Genomic DNA, 20,085 nt, shown 5'->3' with positions numbered 1-20,085 from the left:
TTTTGTATTCTACAAAACATATTTACAAATTAAAGGTTACAAAAATAATTGATTGTTTTGTTTAGTATGTATGTATGTATGTCTGTTTCCACACCAAAGCTTTGCGGTGTTTCCTGATGAAGTCTTCAGGCGAAGATGCCCAGGGGGGAATCAACACATCATTGACCTTCTCCTGACTGATTTGCAAGCAGCCCAGATCAAAACCTGCACACATGACATATACATATACTTATACAGTTCAAAATCCATTAACCCAACATAATTGATGCAAGGGTAGTTTTCATCACTGAGAAGCTTCAGAGAGGCACACTGACCGTTCATGTTCTGCAGGAACTCTGGGAAGTAGAAGAACTCTGGGATGAGTTCCTTCACATCAACTGGACTCTCCATTCGTGCTTGCCATGCTGCTGCTACTGAATGAAACTGCCTATCGGCACAATCAAACCTGAGCACACACACAATCACTCTTGTAAGTGCAGCCCAAACATTGGACAATATGCATGATAACTTGAAAACCATCAAGTAAACACCACTGCAACCTAGTGGTCAATACTATGGAGTGCCAACAAACATAACATTTTATCTACAATATTTAAAATATTATTTATATTCAGAATATTCACAATTTGTTGTGTTGGTGATCTGCATTCCACTACGGACACTTCATGTTTTATGGAGAATTAAAACCATTAAACTAACTTAGAGTCAAATTTCCAGTTGTACTTCAGGTATCGTCGGAATGAATAAACGCATAAAACATTTCTTTACAAAATGTCTCCAGTATGACCAAATGAATAAAAAAACCCTTAAACTTGAGCAGGGGTGTCCAATCCTGCTCCTGAAGGGTTAATATCCTGCAGAGTTTAGTTCTGGCCTGCCCCAACACAACTTCCTGTTTCTAGTAATCCTGAAGACCTTGAATAGCTGGTTCAGGTGTGTTTGAACTAGAGGTGGCCCTCCATGAGCAAGATTGGACAGCCCTGGCTTTAGCTTGCAGTATGACTACAGTGGTGTGTGAGTGTGTGTCTTACTTGCCGCTCTGGAGCTGGATATGCAATGAGGTGAAGGGCTCTGTGCGGATCATGTAGTGCATGACGCCGGCAGCATTAGAGTAGTGTGTGCCATAGTGGAACTTATCAATAGTGCCTGTTGGATCCTCAAAACTCTCATACCTAACCAACAACAACAACAAGACAATTAGATGAAATCCTCCAAAGATTCTACATTACACTGCATTATCTTATTATAGAACATACTGCTATTATTTACAAATTTATCAATAGTGCCTGTTGGATCCTCAAAACTCTCATACCTAACCAAACAACAACAACAAGACATTAAGAAAATCAGATTAAATCCTCCAAAGATTCTACATTACACTGCATTATCTTATTATAGAACATACTGCTATTATTTACAAATTTAAGTGTATTTATAAATCATTTTGAAATTTTCTAGTTTAACAACACATTCTTTGATAATGAGAATTCTGCAAAAAGGACATTAACACTGTCTCACTTTTCCCTGACGTTCTGTGCATGTCTTGGGTTGACGACACCAATGGGTTTGGACAAATCTCTGAAAACAGCTTGGTCCTCCAGATCCAATTCAGTAGATGTGTAGTCACACAGCACCCAGGGGAACTGGGAATATGGACATGCACATGAAGAAAAAAGAAGACATGTGAAGCACATTTTTTAATAATACATATTAATCACCCAGTTTAAAAAAAATCTATAAAAATCTTGGTTTATTAACATAAATAATAAATTATTTTTTCAAATGAAATTCAAAGACTGAAAAACTAAATGAAATAAAGTACATAAATTCAGCCTGAGACTGCATAGAACAAGCGTTGTGGAAAACAAAAGCAAAAAAACAAACCAAAAACAAACGGAACAAAACAGAAAAACATAGAACCAAACAAAAAAAAAATAAAAAAGAGAAAAAAACAAACAAACAAAACAAAACAAATAACAGAACAGAATAAAAAGACAAACAAAAATTACAAAACAAAACCAAAACAATGCTAGCTCTGTAACAACTCACCACTGGATACTGGGATAAATCATTGTATGTGCGACCAGCAATGGTGTTGAGCTGCATCAGATATTCAAAATTGGAGATCTCTCTGCAAACCCATCTCTGCAATAGAAACAAAAAAATGAAAATAAACTATAGTCGAGCAACCAGCAAAAATGGAAAAATGCACAAATGGAAAATACTAGCATCACATCAGACGTACGTGAGTCAGGTTGGAGGCTTTCAAGAGCTCCTGAGGAGAGCGAGAACCAAAGTAGAAGAGATTGGGTGGTCTGAGACCTAGGATCCTGGAGTAGACTTTGTTCCGGACCTGTCGGAGAACCAAAACAAATATAAAAACACAAAGTGCTTGTGGCCATCCTGTTCCACTGTAGTTTCTCCTGCAGTATAGCAGTTAGTGTGTGTCTAGCTCACCCCCTTCCTGAAGTTGATGAAGTAGTGTGCCTGGTCAATGAAGAACAGCTCTAATGCCGATCTCCGCAGGTTGTAGCGCCTCAGGTGGACTTCCCTTAGCTGTGACAACGGCCTCTTGAAATCAAACCCAATGCCTGCAAAGATGGGCAGTCACATTATTATCATAAATAATATCTTATCCCATACACTACCAGTCAAAAGTCTGGAATAATTAAGTTATTAATTAATTATGTTTAAAAATGATTTTGAAAGAAGTTTCCTATGCTCACCAAGGCTGCATTAATTCAATTAAATATTTCTAATGTTGTGAAATATTATTATGATTCAAAATAAAGTTTTCTATTTTATTATATACTTGAAAATTGAATTTATAATTTTTATAGCAAAACTGCATTTTTATCACTGACTACTCCAGTCTTCAGTGTCACATGATCCCTCAGAAATCACTCTATTATGCTGATTTGCCACTCAAACATTTCTTATTATTATACTGAAAACTGTTTTGCTCTTTCAAATAAATGCTGTTCTTCTGAGCTTTCTAATCATCAAAAATATGAATCGGCAAAAATCATAATCATATGATCATAAAATTAGCATATTAGAATGATTTCTGACGGATCATATGACCGAAGATGAGTGCAAAAAAATAATAAAAAACATCACAGTAATAAATTATCGTTTAAAATATATGAAATAATTTTTTTTTTAATATTTTACAATATTACTGTTTTTTAATGTATTTGTGATTGAATAAATTAGGATTTGGGTGAGCTTAAGAGACTTCTTTCATAAAACATTAAAAAAGATTCCTTATTTTAAACTTTTGATTGGTACTGTACAGACATTCATGAAATGAACAATGAATGGAGGATTATCAGTGAGAAAAACAAAACGAGATGAACTACACAATACCAGCTGTTACTCACCTTCCTCGGTCTCCTCTTTCTCACTGCTGCCATCGTAGAAGTACAGGTGGTGTGTTGTGACCTCCAGACGACCTGGTACCACAGCAACAATAGTGATGAGCTCACACTCCTCGGAGAGCACCAGCTTTTCCTTCTGGCTCTCCTCCTCGCCCTCCTCCGCCCTGAGGAATGGCACACACAAACACACCCTGCTGAACCAACACTCCATCACACTAAACACATCTCAAAAGCTGTAGAAACAAAGCCTTTGCAGGCATCGAATGTCTCAAATGATTCATTCAAAAACACGGATTCATCCAGGAACAAAACACCACTACTGTGCGTTTACTGGAACGTGTGACAGTTAATTCTGCTTTGACTTCAGTGAGGAATTATTTTCAGTATAAATAGACTAAACAGACTTTTGTTATCTAAAACCACAACTATAAAAAAAACTGTGTTTGGTAACTGAAATAACGCTAAAATTCAATAATCTATAAATATCACATGAAAAACTTAAATGAGAAAAAAATAAATAAATGTGAAATGTCGTTTTGGCAACTAACTGAAATAAGTTGATGTACAAGAACGACTAAAACTGAAAAAAAAAACAACAACAACAACAAAAGAATAAACATTACAAAAGCATGTGTAAATATAATTAAAACGAAAACTGAACATATACAAATAAACCTATTCAATATAATATTAAGTACTATAACTTTACATAAATAAATTAAAATAACTGATAAATTACTAAATATTAATATAACTTCTTGTTTATTAAACTTATTGGGCAGCCCTGATATTAAGAACAACCTAGTTTAGATTGTGAAAAAAAAGAGGAGCCACATTTGAAGCCATCATAAAAATAAAAAAACTGGCCCTTTTTAGACTTTCACTCTATTCTTAAAAAACAAAACAAAAACAAAAACACTAAAACAAGCTCCTCTATTCTTTTTGTTTACTATCTGTTTTCTATTTGTTTATTATACAATTAACAAAACGCTAAAAAGCAGCCTTTACCACTAGCTTGCTGTATTGTTTTCCTATTCTTTCCATTTTCTTTTATATATATATATATATATATATATATATATATATATATATATATATATATATATATATATATATATATATATAAACCTGCATATCATTGCTCTTTTGTTGATTATGATTTCTTCTATTGTCCTCATTTATAAGTTTCTTTGGATAAAAGCGTCTGCTAAATGACTAAATGTAAAAATAATAAAATAATTGTTTCTTCTCATTATTCTTATTATTATATAATTCATATATTATATCAACTGGTTTAGATAACTTACTTTACAAATCAAATGCGTCTCAGAGTTACATGAACACACTTACTCATCAATGAAGACAAAATCTTCAAAATCCTCTAGTTTGTCGTCCTCCATGTCACTAACTTTGGCTTCCTTTGCAACAGCAAGAGGGATGGGCTCAGTTGAGCTGCGAGGGCTGTCGGCTCCTGCAGAAGAAAAAACACACACAAAAACACAAATATATAAATATCAACAGTGAAAATACAAGAAGTTCAAGCAGACAAAACACCTGGTCAAAGCAAAATTATTTTACCTAAGGTCATTCTGTGATCTTTTTCTCACTATTGATTTTCTTCAATATCATTAATTCATTAATATTCATTTTACAGATTACACAGCCATTTTCCCGAGGGATACTGACCCATGTTATCTCTCAGTGCGCTGGCATCACTGTGGGAGTCAAAGCTGTAATTTGGCACCAGCTTCAGACGCATCTTAGAGTACGTCTCTGCGCTTGACAGTTTCCATTTCACCTCTGGCTGAACCCTGAAACACAAACACTTCCACTCAGTCCACCTTTACACACACTGCAATATAATCCCTTAATATACAGCATCAGTGTATACAACTCAACGCCACACAGTGATCAACAACAGTCAGACAAAACAGTCTGACTGCTTCTGTTTGGGATTTTATATATTTAACTGAATACATTTTAGTGACCCAAAAAGAGTGAAAAATCCTAAATAAATATTAAGTAAAGTTTTATATATTTTTGAAATCCCCCAAAATCCCCATGTCTATATTTCCAGGTTTAAACGAAATTCGAAATTCTAGATTTCCAGTGTAGTCTCAGATTTTTGGACATCTCTTAAATTTCTTTTTCTTAAAGGGATACTTCATCCCAAAAATGAAAATGTGCTGTTTACTTGCTCATCCTCAGGCCATCCAAGTTCTGGGTGACTTTTACTCAGCAAGACAGTAAAGAAGATTTTTAGTTTAAACCATGGTCTTTAGTCAATCACTTTCAGAGATTAAAAAAAAGCAACACAACCAACCCAAAATTAATACTCGTAGCTCCTGATGGTACATAATGGTCACTGTCTTGCACAGACAAATAATTTCATTTCATAAGACCTTATTATATATTCAGGAGCCACAGCATTCATTTTTGTGTTGCTTATGTTGTTTTTTGACTCTCAAAATGCCGGTAGCCATTGACTCGCATTTTATGGTGAAATACCCCTTTTAATCTCTCTCTCTCTATATATTATTTATTTATTCTGATAGCGATAATAGTGCAAAATAAATGGGAGATAAATGACAAAAAATACATCAATGCATAATATTCAGTAAGAATGAAAACATTTGATATGTGTGCCAGAGGTGGAAAGTAACGAATTACATTTACTCGCGTTACTGTAATTGAGTAGCTTTTTTGTGTGCTAATACTTTTTAGAGTAATTTTTTAAATCTGTAATTTTACTTTTACTTAAGTATATTTTGTTTGAAGTATTGTACTTCGCTACATTTTAAAACACATTAATTACTGAGTAAAAAAAATAAAAATAAAAAAAATAAATCGCTCCCTGAAAACTACAGCATAATGGGCAGGAGGGCAAACTGGCGCTAAAATCACAAGAAAGATGCAGACGGACAAAACAGGCGTTAGTGGTGCAGACACCGCTGAAAACGAAACCCCGTCATATTCTGAAGTTGAACTCGAAGGAAATGAAGTGAACCCCTGGCCATATGTATGCTCTATTATGCAGTGTAAGCTGTACTTGCCTAGGAAGACCAAACTAGCAGCTTATAAAATCTCGACAAGACATCAACCCTTCGCAAGAATGTAGAGGTTAGCTAAATAATTGCATCGTTGCATTGGTGGTTAAAATGAAGCTTTGACATTTTAGCAAGAGGTTTTGCACAAATTAGCTAAAAAGACCGTGGTGAGGAGTGTGCTATTTTTGTTTTAATGATGTGCGCGCGCATTTATAGTGCGTTCTTTCACTGTGTGATTCAGTCTCCTAAAATGCATTTAGAATGATCACAAAATTGAAGATATAGGGGCAGAAAATTCACATATTTATATAATTTCATATATTAAATCAAAATCACACAAAGAATGCCATCGTTTCCTCCAAAAATCATCATGAATATATACATACATATATATAACAGTTCAGTAAACAAGTTAATTAAGAGACTTGCGTTTTAGACACCATATTGCCTTTTTTAGCTACACTTTTATTTCTACAACAGAAAATAATTCCAAACACAGCCACCAAAGCACAGTTTTGCGTCTCTGAGCAACGTGACAGTGTTTCGTTCCTGAATGAATCAACCGTTTAAATGATTCGGTTCAATTGCAATGACTCACTTATTAACAGTGACTTGCTGACACATACTGGCCATTTTAATTTCACATTTAAAGTATCTTTTGATTTTTTAAAATAATTAATTTCTTATCATTTCAAATGAGTATTCAACATTTTATGTCTTGTATATCAAAACATTATTCATGCATTTGTAACTGCAGGTTAAATGCATTCTTGTCCTGTACTAAACAGTGTAATACATCTAAATGCCACTTCCAATGAATCTTCTGCATTTCCTCTGCATTAAAAGATGAGTTTGTTGATACTGATTTGCCTGGTAACAGCCCAAATGTTTTATTATTCTAAATAACTGATTCCTTTAATTAAAAACAACTAGTTTGAGATTAATATACCTATACTCAGTTCCTGGAGGGCCATAGCCCTGCAGAGTTTAGTTCTAACCCTGCTCCAGCACACATATCATGTAGTTTTCAAATAAACCTAAATGATTAGATTAGCTGGATCAGGTGTGTTTAATTAGGGTTATATCTAAACTGTGCAGGACTGTGGCCCTCCAGGAACTGAGTTTGACACCCTTGGCCTGTCCCATTTTTGACTCCCTCCCACTGTTAAAATGTAACTAAGTAATTTTTACTCTGAGTAAAGTTTAAATGAGCTACTTTTTACTTTTAATTGAGTAGATTTTTAGACTGGTACTTTTACTTGTACTTAAGTAAAATTTCATTAATGTAATGGTACTTTTACTTGAGTAGAATATTTTTGTACTCTTTCCACCTCTGATGTGTGCAGACCTGAGTGCCCAGGCTCTTCTCTCACTGCTCAGTAACCTGCGCAGTGATTTCCAGTGCCTCCACACCACCCCCTGCTGGCTGTTAATCATCTTCTGCACACTGTGGTAGCGGCTGTTCTCTGTGCGCATTCGTTTCTGGTACGGGTCAATGATGAGCTCCTGTAAAGAGAGGAACATAAACAGTCCATGTTGTTAACTCATCAGTCATAAAAACATGTGCAATGAATAATCCCAGTATTCCCAAGCAGTAGACACTCATGGGCTGCTCAGTGTGGGCATTGAACACCAGTCTTTTGCTTACTAGCCCAACATATTTCCTCTGTGTCTGAATAAATGGGGTTAACAGACACCTGAAACTTGGCTTTGCAGTCGGAGCGGTCCTTGTCTCTCCTCTGTGCAGTGCTCATGAGGTCATCAAAGCAGGAATTCCAGAAATTAGACATCAGGTCATGACTCTTCCCAAAAGTGTCCAGCTCATACTGCTGCATTGTGGGCTCCACCTACAGACAGGAGTTGTAAAAAAACTTTTCATTTCTTTTTATTTTAAATAGACATTTATTTTAATAATATTTGATTGAATGAGAAATGTTTGGAGTTTCTGTAAAGCAGCCAATATCTGTAACCACACGTCAGAAATATATATTAATGTGTTTGTACAAATCAAATGCAAATAGTCAAGAGTTAGGATAATCAACTTTTTTCCCCCTACATAATATAATATAATTGCATAAATTAAAGTGTAAAATAATTATTTGAATTATATTATGAATGTAAACAAACTATTTACAATTATTAAAATTGTTAAATTGAAAAATAAGATGGCAAAAGTGCATCAAATAATTAATTTTATAAGTGTATATGTATTTTTGTTAATTTATAAAAAGTAGAAATAACATAATTGCATAAATTAATGCATACAATAATTTGCATATTATACATTTATATAATTTTCAACTATTTAAATAATTAATGCTTTAAAATACATTGTGTAAATTTATAATAATATTAAAATAGGACTACAGATGTGTCTGATCATATTGCTGTTGTTGACATTTTGCTGCTTTCATTTACATTGAATATATAGTCAATTTATATGAACTCTAGCATTATCTCAGCTTTTACAAAGTTAGTAGAGATGTTATATTGTAATGCTGAACATAACTCGAACGTAACTCGCTCATTCTGGTTAGTGTTTACATCCCTCCGCAAGCGCAAGTAAGCCTGGCTTTACAGAAACTCGCTGAGCAGATTACAGAGACAGAACAACAACACCCGGACTCTGTTTTAATCATTCTCGGGGACTTTAATAAAGCCAATCTCTCCCGTGAACTGCCAAAATACAGACAGCATGTTACCTGCCCCACCAGAGACAGTAATATATTGGATCACTGTTACACAACAATAAAGGATGCATATCACTCTGTTCCACGAGCAGCTTTGGGACGTTCTGATCACCTTCTGGTTCATCTTATACAGACCTACAGGCAGAAACTAAAATCAGCTAAACCTGTATTAAGGACTGTAAAAAGATGGACTAATGAAGCAGAGCAGGATTTACAATCTTGTTTTGACCTCACTGATTGGAGTGTTTTTGAAGCTGCTGCCACCGATCTGGACGAACTCACAGAGACCGTAACATCATATATCAGTTTCTGTGAGGATATGTGTATTCCTACCAAGACTCAACTAAATTACAACAATGACAAACCGTGGTTCACTGCAAAACTCAGACAGCTCCGTCAGGCCAAAGAAGATGCTTACAGGAAGGGGGACAATGTCTTGTATAAACAGGCTAAATACACACTGGAAAAAGAGATCAGAGTGGCAAAGAGGAATTATTCTGAAAAAATAAGGACTCAGTTCACTTCGAACGACTCAGCATCAGTGTGGAAAAGTCTAAAGAAGATCACCAATTACAAGACACCACCCCCCAGCACTGTGGAAAATCAACGACTGGCAGACGATCTGAATGAGTTTCACTGCAGGTTTGAAGGAACACCCATCACCTGCCCTGAATGCCTCTCCAAACAACCGTTCACACCATTAACAGCTCCGGCAACCCATCCTGAACACCTCTCCAATCAAGCACTCTCACCATTCACACCTCCTGCATCCCCCCTCTCCCCCACACCGGCAATACAGATCAGCGAGGATGCGGTGCGCCAGGTCTTCCGGAAGCAGAAAAGGAAAAAAGCACCAGGCCCAGATTGTGTTACACCAGCCTGTCTGAAATCCTGTGCTGACCAGCTGGCCCCCATCTTCACAAAGATCTTCAACAGATCGCTGGAGCTGTGCGAAGTCCCTTCATGCTTCAAACGCTCCACCATCATCCCCATCCCGAAGAAACCCAAAATTACAGGACTAAATGACTACAGGCCTGTGGCTTTAACATCCGTAGTCATGAAGTCATTTGAAAAACTGGTGCTGGCCCACCTGAAAGACATCACTGGACCCTTGCTAGATCCTCTTCAGTTTGCCTACAGAGCAAACAGGTCTGTGGACGATGCAGTAAACATTGGACTGCATTGTGTTCTGCAACACCTAGACAGATCGGGGACCTATGTGAGGATCCTGTTTGTGGACTTCAGCTCGGCTTTTAACACGATCATGCCAAACCTCCTCCTGCCCAAACTAACTCAGCTCTCCATGCCCACCTCCGTCTGTCAGTGGATCAACAGCTTCCTGACAGACAGGCAGCAGCTAGTGAGGCTGGGAAAATACACATCCAGCACCCGTACAATCAGCACCGGAGCTCCCCAGGGCTGTGTTCTCTCCCCACTGCTCTTCTCCCTGTACACTAATGATTGCACATCTAAGGACCCCTCTGTCAAGCTCCTGAAGTTTGCAGATGACACCACACTCACCGGCCTCATTCAGGACGGTGACGAGTCTGCTTACAGACAGGAGGTTAAAGAGCTGGCTGTCTGGTGCACTCTCAACAACCTTAACACGCTCAAAACAGTGGAGATGATCGTGGACTTCACGGAGAAACCCCCTTGCACTCCCCCCACTCACCATCATGAACAGCACTGTGACTGCAGTGGAGTCATTCAGGTTCTTGGGCACCACTATCTCTCAGGACCTGAAGTGGGACATTCACATTGACTCCATTGTGAAAAAGGCCCAGCAGAGGTTGTACTTCCTACGCCAGCTGAGGAAGTTTAACCTGCCACAGGATCTGCTGAAACAGTTCTACTCCACCATCATCGAATCCATCCTCTGCACTTCAGTAACTGTCTGGTTCAGCTCAGCTTCTAAATCTGACCTCAGAAGACTACAGAGGGTAGTCCGGACTGCTGAGCGGATCATCGGTTCAACTCTCCCATCTATTCAAGAACTGTACTTATCCAGAGTGAGCAAAAGGGCTGTTAAAATCACTCTGGACCCCTCACATCCAGCACACTCCCTCTTTGAACTGTTGGCATCTGGTCGACGCTACAGAGCACTGAGCGCCAGAACGACCAGACACAGGAACAGTTTCTTCCCTCAGGCAATCCATCTTATGAACAGCTGATACACACTGAGCACACTACACTTTATATTTATATACACATACACTTAATTTATCTAACACACATACTTAGTATACACTTAAATTTTGCACATAATATACATGTACATACATAACTGCATTTTTGTAATATACCTGCCTACAATTGTCAATTTGTATATTGTCATTCCTTATCTACTTATTTGTATTTTTTGTATTTTTATATTCTTTTATTATGCGTTTTATGTTCTGTCGCTGTCATTCTGTTGTACTGCGGAGCTTCTGTCACGAAAACAAATTCCTCGTATGTGTAAACATACCTGGCAATAAAGCTCATTCTGATTCTGATGATCACACAATTTTTAGCATAGTGTAAAACCTGGTTTACTTCCCGATTCAAGGCATGGTAATATACAGAGTGATTTGTATATATGAACAGTCCAAACAGGTTAGATTTATAAGCACACGCTGTCACACGCCAGCCTTCATAAACCATCTCCAGGTCACTCTGGCATGATGTCCGTTTAATTTAAACGCATGGCTTGGTTTGGATTTGTAAGATGAGGGGTATAAATCAGCATTTTGTTGTGGCACTAGATGAACAAAAGAGTCTAAATATAGAGTTCATCACTACAATGGAAGCGGATTATCTGCCAAAGTGGCTTCAAGCTAAAACAAGCACATGTCTGTAGAGTTTCAGAGAGAGAAGACTACAGCTATGACGCTGCTGGACCGCTGCTGAAATCCAATGATTATATATAGTATGCTACAGATTGTAAATAAGAGAATGGGCTGTTTTAAAAAAAAATGTATGTATAATCCTTCAGGATTGAGCTTTGTGTGAAATGACGAGTTTATCTCCTGTTTGACTGAGAATGAGTGCTGAGAGACTTATTTCTGACATCCCGCATCCAAAAAAGGTAAAACAAAAGCGGTTTGTGGTAACATATACTGACAAGACTGCGGTAGAGAAGCTGCCAGCTTATCGTAAGGTAAACAGTCTAACCGTGTGTCTGCTAAGTGAAGCGTGTGTGTGTGTGTGTGTGTGAGGGGATCGTGCTGTACTGACGTGGTTCTGGTGGAACTGCTGCCACTCTGCGGTGCTGCAGTAGTTCTGGAGATCCTGGGCGAAGGAGGGGCTGCCGTTGGTGGCGGGCAGGTTGGGGAGCATCTCCTGAAGGGTGCTTCGATCCGCATGCTGGTCCAGAAGTGCTCGGACGATGGGCACCAGAGGACTCAGCAAAGCCTCAGCACCTTTGTCTGAGTCACTGTTTGCAGGCCAAAGTGGTGCACCAAGACGACCCAGAAGAAAACACACCTCCTCCCAGGACAGGCATAAGACCGTTTGCAGCAGGCTATGAAGCTTTAAACACGCCATCTCACACACCTGAGAGAAACAAAATAACAAAAACAAAAACACAGCAGATATTACATGTTGCTTTAATGGTTTTTGTGTTTGTCTTGTTTTTTGTTCATATTAGACTTTTATTTTGATATGTGTATTGATATTTAAATATGTTTTTAATGTATATTATGTATCACTGTATTCATGCTGTATATACAAAACTATACCATAAATGTATTTGTATGTATATATATATATATATATATATATATATATATATATATATATATACACATACAAAATACTATAGCACTATGTACTACACCAAGAACAATTTTCACTCAGAAACTGTAAGTCAATTTCAAATCATTAAAATTACAATTCTATTTTCTTGTAAAACATACTGCAATAACACTTGACTATAACTTAAAAAAGTGTTCATTCAATGTTTTTGATGTGAAGATGTACAGACATAGTACAGACGTTAAAGTGTTGTACTATATTATATATATATATATATATATATATATATATATATATATATATACTGTACGTATAAAAATAGTATACTATATCAATTGAATAATAGATTAATGCTGACTACATACTGCACAGTACATAATAAAAACATTTTAAACATTTCCGTTTAAGTTTGTTTTTAACAAATTTTTACATTTGATTTCGTTTCAGCTGTATTTAAATAAACAAATGCTATTTTAATAGTTTTTCCCGATGCAGTATATGATATACTATAAAAATATACTACATTAATAGAATAATTGTCTAGCTACTGGACTGGACTATAATAATTTTTTTTTTACTACTATTATTGTAATTTTTATATAGTGCACAGGAAGCAGTAAGCTATTATTACTTTGAATCCACAGTGTTCAAAATCATGTGAAACAGCACACCTGTGTCATGTCCCCTTGTTAGTCTCATTCATCTCCTTCTGTCTGCCTCTTGTCTTTATCTAGGGCTATTTCTGAAACACGGTTTTCACTCTGAGTGGCACTTGTTTATTCATGCTTATTATAGAGTTCCTGTGAGCACAGCAGCTCGTTTTTACGAGCTCACTTTCATTTATGGTTTTAACAATGCATTTAGGTGAATTGTTTGATCCAACTCAGAATTTCTATTAATATTAAAGTCATGCCAAGCCTTAAGGTCAAAATGAACACTTACCTAATATGTATGTATTAGCATAACAATTCATTTTATTTTATTAACATGCATAGTAAAGTTTAGTGGCTAGTAAGAAATGTAAATTAAGAGTCTTTTTTCACAACTACAAATGAACTTTAGAGCACTTTATATTAAAGAATATAATTACAAGCCTAGTGCTGTATAGACAGACAACCTTCTTATAGGAAACAAACATGCTTATGAACAACACAAATTGTAAAAGGTCTTGTGGCAGGCTCATGTTTTCTCAAACTGTCTCAAAGTAAGTCAGTTTTTCGGTCAGTTGATATGATCTAATTTGAGTGTGGGATGGGTTTGAGTGAGTCTGGAGGAGAACGATAAAACCCCCACATATACCCATATATGGACATCTGCTCTCCAATGGAATGAACTGAAGCTGTTTATAAAAAGAGCTCTTTATGGCTCAAAGGCATATCTAATAATCCTGAACGTAACTGTGTGTGTGTGTGTGTGTGTGTGTGTGTGTGTGTGTGTCTGTGTGTGTGTGTGTGTTCAACGCTCCACCTGTAGAAGGGAGTATACCTAACATCCAATTTCAACACCACGAGTTATATTTATTTTTGTTGGAAACTGTCATTATAAATTGTTCAGTTCATCCCGAATAATTGGTGAATAAAAACACATCTTGACACAACCCTTGAAATTCCTATTAAGACGTGTGTATATGTGTGTGTACCTGTGGGTTCTGCTGCTGCTGAATGTATCCAGTGATGATCCGCAGGCCGATCAGAGACATCTCCTTGAGCTCAGCGGCCCCCGCTGACCCCGGGGTCGTGTGCCATGCCTGCAGCCTGTCCAACAGATTCACCACCCCCTCGAAAATCTGACAAAAAAATATAGACACTCTCTTATACTCATTCACAAATAAACATATTGTATTCAATAAAACATCAGAATAGAGTTACCCTAAATAAGAATTTGTACACTTCTTAAAACCAATATTGCATATATGTATAAACAGTACATATCAGAGGACTTAAACAATTGTTAAAAAACAAACAACAGTGCTCACATGAATGGTTCTTTACATCATATTACTATTGCGATATTGTCTGATTATGTTGTCTTTGCTTTGTAGCTTCTGTATAAATGTTTTTTTTTTCTCTCTTAATTAGTATCATTATTATTAGTTTTATTGTAACATTGTTATTGTTATTTATTATGGTCACACTTTATTTTAGGGTCCAATTCTCACTATTAACTAACCATTAACTATGACTTTTGCCTCAATTAACTCCTTATTTGCTGCTTATTAATAGTTTATAAGGTAGTTGTTAAGTTTAGGGTATTGGGTAGGATTATGGATGTCATGCATTATATGTACTTTATAAGCACTAATAAACAGCCAATATGTTAATAATAGACATGCTAATAAGCAACTAGTTTTTAGTGTGAATTGGACCCTATACTAAAGTGTTACCTTTATTATTATTAGCATAGTTTTGTTTTTGTTTTTTGTTTTCTCAGAAAAATCTCCTGTGGACTGGTGTTGAAAATTAGCATGCGTGCTAAAACACTTAAACAAGTGCATATGGTTTGTCCAATGTAACTGTGATGTCCATGTTAAATAAAAAATTTAATAATAATAATAATGTTTGAGAGACTAGTTATGAATTTATATGTTATATACTAGGGTACAATGTGGTAATTTATAACTTAATATTTCCATTCAGCAAGGGTTCCTTAAATCGATCAAATATGATGGTTAATACATTTAGAATGTTACAAAAGGTTTAAAAAGACCATGGTTTCTGAACAAAAAACATAAAAAACTAAACATCACAACTATGTTCATCATTTTTCTTGAGCACTAAATTAGCATATTATAATGCTATTTTTTCAGGAAGGATCATGCTACTAATTCACATGATGACAATTCGGCTTTTCCATCACAGGCATGAATTACATTTATATTCAAAAAGAAAGCAGTTATTTCAAATTGTAATAATATTTCACTATATTACTGTATTCACTGTATTTTTATAAATTAAGCTCAGCCTATAAAAATATAAAAAATCTATCTAACCCCAAATATTTGAACAGTACTTTTTGCAACACCAATTTTATGTTTAGTTTCGCCTGAACAACAGATTAGATTTGCATTCACCACCTAATATCCTAAATATGGATTTCTTTCAACTTCCTGTTTCAAACTCTCCTGGCTTTGATATAAGTGTGTGTGAGTTATACTATCAAAGTGAGAACACATCCATCCATTCCCCACCTTCTCACTCCATAGTGTTTGATTGTCAGTGCCCTCGGCGAACAGGAAGTCCTGGAGCAGTCTGAGGAGGCGGAGCAAAGAAGGCACATGGGGCAGAGACACGCCCTGAGAGTCCCTCAGATCCGACAGAGACGACTCAAGCATCATCTCCAACAAACTACAACATACACATAATGCATCTGTAAAACTCCCACCAGCTTATAATATTTGTTTCCCAGCAGCAAAACAAACAATGTCAAAAAATGTCATGAATACAATGTCTTGAACAAGTCCTCAGACAGACACACCCTAAGACTTAAAGAAAAACAAGCTCTATGGCGATGCAATGCTGGAGCCACACCAAAGAAAAGCAACAGCCCTGTAGCGCAAAGAACATCTGCCCTCCAGAGATCACCAACCTGCCCTCATCTGAACCAAAGGAATCCAGAGAACACTTGCATGTACTGTACACTGATCTCGACTGGATTTCAAATGCAGTAGGTTTTCTCATAATGGAGAAAAAAATAAGCTTTGCAGGGGACAAAATAGAAAGATGCCCGTTTTCTTCTATTTCACTGACACATTAAAGTCACTGGCACTTCTCCTATGCATTGAAATACTTCAGAGGGTTAGGAGATTGTTCAAGGTTCATCCAATTCCAAAAGGTTAATCTTCAAAGTTCAGTCTGTCTGAAAAGATGTCAGTCTTCATTTTATCTCTCTGGGACAGAGGAATTGTTAATGCAGTGCCTTCTTTCTCAATTTTTTTATGAGCTGTCATTGTCTCTGAAGTTTTATAGCATTAAAGTTTTAAGCTTCTGACCTGCGTTTAATGTCATCAGGTGGCCGCACCAGCTGACAAGATGAGCCAAGCTTTGTGAGGACAGAGAACACCTGACCTCTTTCTCTCCATATCACATCCTCAGACCCCTCAGTGCCGCTCCACAGCACGGAGAATACGATGTTCGTCAGCAAATTACACAACTCCTCCTCAGGAGCCTAATGGGGGAGATAAAGAGGCAAGTTTAAAGGATAAGGTCATGTAGAATAAGGCATTAATATGTGCTTAATTAGTACTAATAAATAGCTAATATTCTAGTAATATTCATGCTAATAAGGAACTAGTAAAAAGACCCTAAAAGCAAGTGTTCAACACCCCAGACGTGTGTCAACTAGTGAAGAATTAGGACTCTATCGTCTCTATAGCAGTTACATGCTCATGTGACACTGCTGTGCTATGTGGTCATGAAAACATCATTTGCACAAGTTTTTAAGCATAGCAGTTTAAAAACAAGCGATGTTATTCCTTAAAACATAATTAGCAGCAAAAGAAAACTCATTACGTAATATTTGTGAAGATAGTGCTCAAAGTGCAAGGGGGAATTGAACGTTATTTATTTTTATTTCTGCTGTGACTTATATGGTTAAATACACACACTTATAGGTGTCAAAATGCCATCTTTGCAAGTATCCTCGTGTAAACTGTAATTTTGAAGCAAACAGCTGAGAAAGAAAACACCTGTGAATTGGATCTGGGCAGCTCTTAAAGTGACAGCAGTCTAAGGCTACGTTCACACTGCAGGCTGAAACGACCCAATTCCGATTTTTTTGCCCCTATGCGACCTGTATCTGATCTTTTCATGACAGTCTGAACGACACAGATCTGATCTTTTCAAATGTGACCCAGGCCACTTTGAAGTAGGCGGGAACGAGAAGATAAACAACAACCATGGCGGACGATGCTGCTGAGACCAGTCAATGGAAGGGAAACGAGGTCACAGATTTAATTAATATTTGGGGTGACAGCTCTATTCAGGCCAAACTCGAGGGCTCTTATCGGAACCGGGCGGTTTACAAAACATTTCCAGCGAAATGGCCGAGTGTGGTTACAGACGATCCTGACTCCAATGCCAGCGAAAAATAAAAAGCCTCCGAGCCAATTAAATTTTCTTCTTAAAACGAGAAGATTGTAATTGTGCTGGCTCCGTTGGGAAAATAACTTTAATATTGCAAAAAGAGCTCCGCTGTTGACTACACTGTTGTTGACATCCATGTTTAACGTAAGCTACTTCCGCAAACAACGAGTGACGTCGTTGACCGTTGAGTACTCTTCTGCGCATGCAGGTCACTTCTGAGTCATTTCACGTTCACACAGCAGATCACAAAAGGTCACATTTAATTGGAAATGTGAACGGCCTTGCAAAAAAATTGCGGAATTAAGCATTAAGCCCTGCAGTGTGAACGTAGCCTAATATTCCTGCTGTCTGCCACTCATGTTAGAGACAGAAAATCTCTCACTGCTCTTGACTAAATCACTTTTGTAGCTTTAATAAGAAGAAATATATATTTAATTTACACAGCAAAGAATATGTAGTATTTTATAAATTTGATTACTCTGTACAATGTGGGTAGCATTTCTGTAATTAGTTTCTTATTCTTACTTAATCGCTGACTGTTTACTTGTCTTCAGTGAGCTTGAGTTTTTTTTTTATTATTATTTAGGCTGTTTAATAGTTTGTGAAATTGACATTAGCGACAAGAATTAGAAAATTTCTATGATATCAAAAATTTTGATTTCATACAGACCTTATTTAAAGCAAAAATAACTTTATTGCGAAATATATATATCATTACTGTGAAATAAAATTGCTCACATCCAGATATACATTTTTGGTCACATCGCCCACTCCCAGTTCAACATGTACCTGTGGGTTGGAATTGTTGGAGATGGTGTCTGTAGGAGGTTCGGTGCTGTAGCTTGTGTCATCCAGAACGTTGGACAGACTGGAGCTCTTGCGCGGCCTCATGCCTGGGAAGCTCTTACTGCGCTCCAGAGGAGAGGGGGTCTCTGGCTGGCTACCCACAGTTGTCTGGGGTCCTTTTTGATGGCTTAGTTCTAGTTCAAAAGGTGAGCTGAAGGGTGAGAGCGGCTGGTACACGTTTTCCTCTTCTTCCAGAAGACGGGACGACGTTGGAATGTCCACAGTGTTGGACAGGGTGGACGAATGACTGCTTTGTTCTCCAGAGTCATATGGCTTGAAGTGCAAGGAATCATTCTTGAGTTGTCCGGTTGACGGGGGAGACTGGGAGAGGTCAGAGTAGCCCTCAGATGCATCCTGAGCTTCTTCCTCCTCATACTCCTCTTCGCGGCGGGCAGTAAGGGAAATGTAGACGTTCTGCTGAGTGTCCTCCACTACACTGTCCTCGCGATGGAAGACGGGTCTGGAAAGAACGGGGTCCAGCGAGTTGGTGGGGCTGGAAAAAGAATTGGATTGGCTGAAAATGCGAGACTCGTACGATTCTTTGATGTAGAGTTTGGTGAGGACATCCTGCCAGCCTGACTGACGAGCGAGCTGCTTCACATACTCTTGATTGGAGTAGATCAAGTGGAAGAGCTACAGGGATGAAAGAGGGAGACAGAGAAATGTTAATTTACTAATTTAACAATTATTTAGTCAAGAACATTCCATTCACAAAATGTACATTTAGAAATGGGTTTTGTTTTGCTTCAAAGTGTTTTAAAATGCTCTATTGTTGCAGTTTGCAAGTGAATGTCAGATGGACTGTATTTTGAGGTAAAGCAAGTGAAACTTATATATTTTTTTTTTATTGAGTAGAATGGGTGTAATGGAAGACTGGCTTTTGTTTGGACATGTAAACCCGATATGATCTGAACTTGAGTGAGTCAGTTGCTGAATCAGTAAAGAATCTTTAAAAATGACAGATGCAGTGATTCTTTAGTGAAGGGTTCATAAGACAAATTCAAATCTGTAACCTGTGAGTGAATTGTTTGTTTAGTGAATAATTCATCTATAACATAGATCAGTATTTCCGCTAAATTGACACATCCACATTTTTGTATTGATTTGTTTTCTTCACTTCATAAAATTCAAATTGAACCACTGATGGCAGATGGACTATTCTGACCCTATGTCATACTTTTCTTGACAGTGCAATCTACTTTGACAGTCACAAGCCTCCCGGTTTTCATCCAAAATAACTTAAATTGTGTTCCGAAGATGAACAAAGCTTTTACGGGTTTGGAACGACATGGGGGTAAGTGATTAA

The 20,085-nt window shown here is 37.1% G+C and overlaps 1 protein-coding gene across 3 annotated transcripts in view; it reads right to left on the bottom strand.

The window, feature by feature from the left end:
• Positions 1 to 20,085, bottom strand: part of nbeal2 (neurobeachin-like 2) — a 66,446-nt gene that overhangs the window by 12,782 nt on the left and 33,579 nt on the right. For 2 of the 3 annotated variants that reach the window (XM_059567529.1, XM_059567530.1), the window contains 17 exons: positions 18,723 to 19,412; positions 16,841 to 17,016; positions 16,040 to 16,196; positions 14,492 to 14,638; positions 12,334 to 12,651; positions 8,125 to 8,274; positions 7,776 to 7,933; positions 5,067 to 5,191; positions 4,731 to 4,851; positions 3,384 to 3,544; positions 2,458 to 2,591; positions 2,246 to 2,353; positions 2,050 to 2,145; positions 1,519 to 1,643; positions 1,032 to 1,172; positions 315 to 445; positions 95 to 204 (listed from right to left, as the gene is read on the bottom strand). In XM_059567529.1, coding sequence (XP_059423512.1) covers positions 95 to 204; positions 315 to 445; positions 1,032 to 1,172; positions 1,519 to 1,643; positions 2,050 to 2,145; positions 2,246 to 2,353; positions 2,458 to 2,591; positions 3,384 to 3,544; positions 4,731 to 4,851; positions 5,067 to 5,191; positions 7,776 to 7,933; positions 8,125 to 8,274; positions 12,334 to 12,651; positions 14,492 to 14,638; positions 16,040 to 16,196; positions 16,841 to 17,016; positions 18,723 to 19,412 — 3,048 coding nt within the window. Of the gene's footprint in view, positions 1 to 94; positions 205 to 314; positions 446 to 1,031; positions 1,173 to 1,518; positions 1,644 to 2,049; positions 2,146 to 2,245; positions 2,354 to 2,457; positions 2,592 to 3,383; positions 3,545 to 4,730; positions 4,852 to 5,066; positions 5,192 to 7,775; positions 7,934 to 8,124; positions 8,275 to 12,333; positions 12,652 to 14,491; positions 14,639 to 16,039; positions 16,197 to 16,840; positions 17,017 to 18,722; positions 19,413 to 20,085 lie in introns of those variants that run through there. The other variant, XR_009437674.1, reaches the window with a different exon arrangement.

The sequence above is a fragment of the Carassius carassius genome, chromosome 15, assembly GCF_963082965.1.
Source record: "Carassius carassius chromosome 15, fCarCar2.1, whole genome shotgun sequence".
NCBI lineage: Eukaryota > Metazoa > Chordata > Actinopteri > Cypriniformes > Cyprinidae > Carassius > Carassius carassius.
Note: the sequence above shows the minus strand (reverse complement) of the source record. Positions and strands in the feature narration are given on the sequence as shown.